The following is a 6,033-nucleotide window of genomic DNA, read 5'->3' as shown; positions in this document are numbered from 1 at the left end:
TGAACGTCAAAAGTTAAAGTCCCCTTCAGACGGCATTTTCCCCCTTCACTCCTCTTTATAACTGATTTCTTGGATTTCAATATTTTTAAACTGCGGTGCCCCTTAGGCATTACACGTCCCACAAGTTTAGTTTGGAACTGTCACCTTTCTCACTTATTGGTCCTATCTTACCTCTTTTAAGATTCCAACTCCCTCATCTCTAATTCTCGGATTCTAAGATTTGGGGATAAAATTCCTGTTAATCTGATCAAATACCTGAGACCTTCTGACCGGAGAGATTTTGATTGTATTTCACCTTAGACTTCACCCTTCTACACAAAGTGTGTTTTGTTTTGGGTTCTTGCGGGCCATTCTGCCGCAGTGTCGTTCTCCACGGAAAACCCTATTTCCCGTTCTGAGCCGGTCGTCGAGAAAGATTCACTTAGAACTTCCGTGCAAGATAGTCAGGCACAAACCGGGCTCTCCAGAGTAGCACTGCCAACGACCTCCCAAATAAATGAAATACCGAAAACACGTCTAAAAACCTCTCTACCAGGATTGGGAATTTACAGTTGGGCTTGTTTGTTGATGATGACTCACTTTCACTTTATTGCTCCGGCTCACATTAAAGCAAGGCTTGGATTCTCAGAACACACAGTCACCAATGGGGAGTGCCAGCAGCTCGGCAAATTTCCATGACAGGAGGCAGCCAACCCCAATCCCAGATGCGGCACCTAATCCACAAGTGGTCAGTGAAGAGTTGTGGGATTTAGAGCAGGCAGAAAACTGGGTAAAGGTGGGAAATTACAATATCCAGGATTCTTTTTGAGATACAGATCTTGCCTCCTTTTCTCAATATCCTGAACATTCAGTCCAAATTCACAGGCAGGCCAGGATGGTAAGCATCTATGTATCATAGGAGCCATTCTTGAAAATCAGTCTGTACGCAAGCAACCTCCATCTGGGTGCCCCCTCCCCCCGCCTAAATTGCCCCATAAATGGTGTACCCTTTGCATTCAATATTGTCCTCTCTGGGCTTCTCTTAGAATGCCAGTAGTTCTGGATCAGTTTAGCATTCCTAAATTATGACAGAAATAGGAACAAGGGAAGAGACCTTCGAGGGAGGAAAGTACCCTGAAGAGCAGTTGAGTTGCTGAATTCAGACTGGAAGTTACAGTCACATTGGCTTGGGGAGTTCGTCAAGCTCAGGCCAAGAGTCTAGCTGGTCTGGCATGTCCTCCTGCACGTTCTGGGGGCTGAGGTTGATAGCTTCCCACTCTCGGTACAGCTTTTTCTTTTCTGTTTTGGCTGATTTCTTCTTGGGATAAAAACTCCATATGCACAGAGCACAGTCTGAAAGAAATTGTGGCATCTCTGAGCTTCCACAAAGCACCAGACACCCAAAGACCTGACAGTTTGTGGAAGGAGATGAGCAGTGTCTGTCTGTTTCTTTCCCCTCGAGGGATACAAGAGGGAGGCACTTCTACTATCCAGAGGTAGTGAGGTGGGCTTCAGGAAGAACTTACGAAGAGAAAGATGAGCTGGCCCTCAGATGGTCACTCAGTTCCTCAGCTACCTTAAATTCTTCTTTTTTTAAATGTTTATTTATTTTTGGGAGAGTGAGAGTGAGTGGGGGAGGGGTACAGGAAGATTGGGAGAGAGGATCTGGAGCAGACTCTGCGGTGACAGCAGTGTGCCCGATGCGGGGCTTGACCTCACCAACCGCGAGATCATGACCTGAGCCAAAGTTGGACCCTCAACTGACTGAGCCACCCAGGCGCCCCAGCTACCTTAAGTCTTAAATGAAAAAGATAAGTAGTCACCTCCACTTGAGGTATAACATAGAGGCATGGAGGTGGGTTGAAAAGTCCTCTGAAATGCTGACCATCCCTGACTCACTAGAGGGATGCTATTGCTGACTTAAACCTACAATTAGAAGCGATGTCCCTTCTGACTTCTAGGTGGAAGCTGTCATCCGGATTGCCAGTATTTTGGCAACTAATTGATGGAAAGGACAGTTATTGGGGTCTTTAGCCAAGAGATGTGGCCAACTGGTCACCACTTGATGCACCAGAAGTAGCAAACACACCAGCACACTTCCCTTGAGTAGCGTCTCCCAGCAAGCTTGCTCTTTGGGTGTGGCAACCAGGGTTCCTGTGGAACACATCTTGGTCCAGAGAAAGAGGAAGAGAATTTGCTCCCAGTCTTCAGTGTCCAGATGAGGACAGCTGCCTCAAAGACTGCTTTCTTCTCGAGTTTGTTTTATTTAGTTTATAAAAATTTTTAAATGTTTATTCTATTTTTGAGAGAGAGAGCAAGCAGGGAAGGGGCAGAGAGAGAGGGAGACACAGGATCCGAAGCAGGCTCCTGGCTCTGAGCTGTTAGCCCAGAGCCCGATGTGAGGTTCGAACCCACGAACCGTGTGATCATGACCGGAGCCAAAGTCGGCGCTTAACCGACTGAGCCACCCAGGCACCCCAGGTTTGCTTTATTTATTAAAGAAGGTAAAAGGGTTTTGGCTTATGATTTTCAACAAAGCCTAGGTCATACCCAAAGGAGATGCTAATGGGCCCATTATTAACAAGAGCTATTTTTTGTGTGTGAGATGGTAAGACTTACTCCATAGTTTAGACATGAGCATGGGGTCCTATACATCAAAGGGTCAAGGATATCCTCTGAGATCTTCTAGTTTCCTTTACTAATAATGGGTTCCGATTAGCTGAAATAACCCCATTTTGGATAAGTGCTGTTTATTTCTTTAGTCTGTTCCACCTAAACTTACTTAGGTTTATGTGAAGCTTTGTTTATTTGAAGTCCTACTTTTAGCTCCTCTTAACTTACACGTTTGTATCTTCTGTGTTTGGTGAATAAGCCTGTATTCACTCTTCCGCCTTTTTTTTTTTTTTTCATGATTTTATAGACTCATCATGTTCTTCTTCACACTTCATCTTTCTGGATCAGGAGTTTTCACCATGGAGGGGGGGGAGATGTAGGAGAGGGAGAAACGTTCATCAGAAACTTCTGGAGGGCTTTTCCAAAGACAGCGGGTCTGCTTCCCCCTCCCCTGAGCATATCAAAACCTTGGCTAGGGAAATGTGTATTTAAAGAATGTCTACATGTAATTCTAAGGTCAATTCCCTCCATCCTTGTAACCACTGTGCTGAACTGAAGATCCCTAATCCCCTGCTTCTTCATAAGGCACGTCTTTCATTACAGCAATAGCTCGTGGTCGCCATCTGGGTGACATAGCATTTCCATTCATGTGATACCGATAGAGGGTGGGGATTGCACGAACCTTTGCGGTCATGAAAGTTAAATTGGTACTTAAATCTGATGCCCAGAAAACTATTGGACCCTCTCTCATGCAGAGCAGCCCTATCCTTCTTTTTCACTTGCTTTTCTCTCAGCAAGTGGCCGTCTCCCCGGACAGACTCTTCAAGTGACTGAACAAGCAGAATGGCAGAGGCCAACAACAGCTTTCCAGAGGGCTTCATCCTGATGGGTATATCTGACCATCCCCAACTGGAGATCGTCTTTTTCACAGTCATTCTCTTCTCTTACTCGCTGACCATAGTTGGGAATTCAACCATCATCCTGCTCTCCTGCCTGGATGCCCGGCTCCACACCCCCATGTACTTCTTCCTCAGCAACCTCTCCTCCCTGGACCTCGCTTTTACTACCAGCTCGGTCCCCCAAATGCTGACCAACTTATGGGGACCAGATAAGACTATAAGCTACGCTGGCTGTGTGATCCAGCTCTATGTTTTCCTCTGGCTAGGGGCCACTGAGTGCATCCTGCTCGTGGTGATGGCATTCGACCGCCATGTGGCAGTTTGCCAGCCCCTGCGCTACACCGTCATCGTGAGCCCTCGGCTCTGCTGGCTGCTGGCTGCCATCGCATGGCTGGGCGGCTTGAGCAACTCCATGATCCAGTCAACGTTCACTCTGCAGCTCCCATTGTGTGGGCACCGGAGGGTGGACAACTTCCTGTGTGAGGTGCCTGCCATGATCAAACTGGCCTGTGGAGACACAAGTCTCAACGAGGCCGTGCTCAATGGTGTCTGCACCTTCTTCACTGCCGTCCCGCTGAGCATCATCCTGATCTCCTACTGCTCCATAGCTCGGGCAGTGCTGAAGATCCGCTCAGCTGAGGGACAGAGAAAGGCCTTTAATACTTGCCTTTCCCATCTGGTGGTGGTGCTCCTCTTCTATGGGTCAGCTATCTACGGGTACCTCCTTCCGGCTAAGACCAGCCACCAGGGCCGGGGCAAATTCATTTCCCTCTTCTACTCTGTGGTCACGCCAATGGTGAACCCTCTCATCTACACTCTGAGAAACAAGGAGGTAAAGGCGGCACTGAGGAGGCTGCTGGGAAAGGGAAGAGAACTTGGCTGAGAGGAGGGAAAGCTCCATCATGTATCCCCTCTTCTTCTCTACACACTTTTTCTCATTCTCGCTCTGGCCAGATGAACATGAGGAGGACTAACCCTACTATGGCCAAGACGTGTTCCCAGTAGCCCTAAGCTGTTAAGGCATGGCTAGTGTTGTTTCTAATACTCTACACTTGGTCACTAAAAATCCCGTGGACTGGGGCGCCTGGGTGGCGCAGTCGGTTAAGCGTCCGACTTCAGCCAGGTCACGATCTCGCGGTCCGGGAGTTTGAGCCCCGCGTCAGGCTCTGGGCTGGTGGCTCAGAGCCTGGAGCCTGTTTCCGATTCTGTGTCTCCCTCTCTCTCTGCCCCTCCCCCGTTCATGCTCTGTCTCTCTCTGTCCCAAAAATAAATAAACGTTGAAAAAAAAAATTAAAAAAAAAAATCCCGTGGACTACAGGTAACGGAGTAGATGTGTTCCATCAACAGCTCAGGGTTGTTGATTTAGTACAGACCTGGCTCACTGTCTCTATGGTCCACATACTATTTGTTACATGTAATAAAATATTACATATTTTTATATTTCTAGAGATTTCTGTGCTTTTCTTTATTTAAAAAATTTTAATGTTTATCTAATTTTGAGAGAGAGAAAGAGAGAGAGAGTGAGCAGGGGAGGGGCAGAGAGAGAGGGAGACACAGAATCCGAAGCAGGCTCCAGGCTCCGAGCTGTCAGCACAGAACCCGACGCCGGGCTCGAAGTCACAAACCGCGAGAACATGACCTGAACCAAAATCAGATGCTTAACTACCTGAGCCTGAGTCACCCAGGCGCCCCACTGTACTTTTCTTTAAAAAGCACTGCCACTTGCAATATCTATATACAATGATGCTATGCTTTGATAAAATCAAGCCAGATATGATTAACCCCAAGTGAAAATTCAAACAATTCGTCTTTGTACCATATCCATTTATCACTTTTCTCATCTCTCCTTCTCTCTTCCCAGTATGCCCGTCTGTCTACCCATACTTCCTACCTATATGTTCCTTTGTCATCTTACTTACCCTGTCCTTTATGTCTACCTCCCACCTTCTGCTTCATCTAATATTTAATGTGAATAAAGAAAGACTATTTTTCTCTCAAATAAACCTATTTGTTTAAATTGCCTCCTCCTAAGACCCAACCCTGAGACTTGCTACCAGCATTTGGATATGTTAGTATGGTTGCTGGATTATGAGAGGCTCTGAGATTCCTTAAGCAAGTTTGAGCACCAAAAAAAAAAAATCATCTATCTATAAAGCATGTCCTCTGCCTCCAGATCTAGTTTTGCAGCCGTACCACTTCGGAGTTATCCTGTCCCTTGGACAATGCCAAATAAATAATGACAAATATCCCCCTTTCCACATATCTAAAATGCCTCCCCTCAAAGACATCTAGTTATATTATCCCATCGTGAATTGGTTTTTCCAGCTGTAGATGGGAGCCATGACCTATATTCTCAGTTTTCCACTCAGTAATATTTGAAGTGTGTCTCTACTGGCATTATCCTGGTCATTTATCAGAGTCTTGAGACTGGCAAGTTCACAGTTTTTATTTATCAGCACACTTAGAGTAGATGAAGTTCTCAGAAGATACGATCACAATAACTAAGCTCCTAAGGGAATTTATAAGCTACAATGCCAGTGGA

At 46.3% G+C, this 6,033-nt stretch overlaps 1 protein-coding gene across 1 annotated transcript; it reads left to right on the top strand.

The window, feature by feature from the left end:
• The first annotated feature begins 3,435 nt into the window (after positions 1-3,435).
• On the top strand, positions 3,436-4,374 carry LOC125154152 (olfactory receptor 2C1). The gene has a single exon (XM_047837936.1). It carries the CDS (start codon positions 3,436-3,438, stop codon positions 4,372-4,374), a length of 939 nt encoding a protein of 312 aa, XP_047693892.1.
• Positions 4,375-6,033: the final 1,659 nt, after the last annotated feature.

This window comes from Prionailurus viverrinus, chromosome E3 (genome assembly GCF_022837055.1).
Source record: "Prionailurus viverrinus isolate Anna chromosome E3, UM_Priviv_1.0, whole genome shotgun sequence".
Lineage (NCBI taxonomy): Eukaryota > Metazoa > Chordata > Mammalia > Carnivora > Felidae > Prionailurus > Prionailurus viverrinus.
The sequence above is the reverse complement of the archived record's forward strand: the minus strand, read 5'-3'. Positions and strand labels throughout refer to the sequence as shown.

Excerpts from the sequence above, each read along its gene's own strand:
- LOC125154152 (XM_047837936.1), top strand. The coding sequence starts at position 3,436 with ATGGCAGAGGCCAACAACAGCTTTCCAGAGGGCTTCATCCTGATGGGT.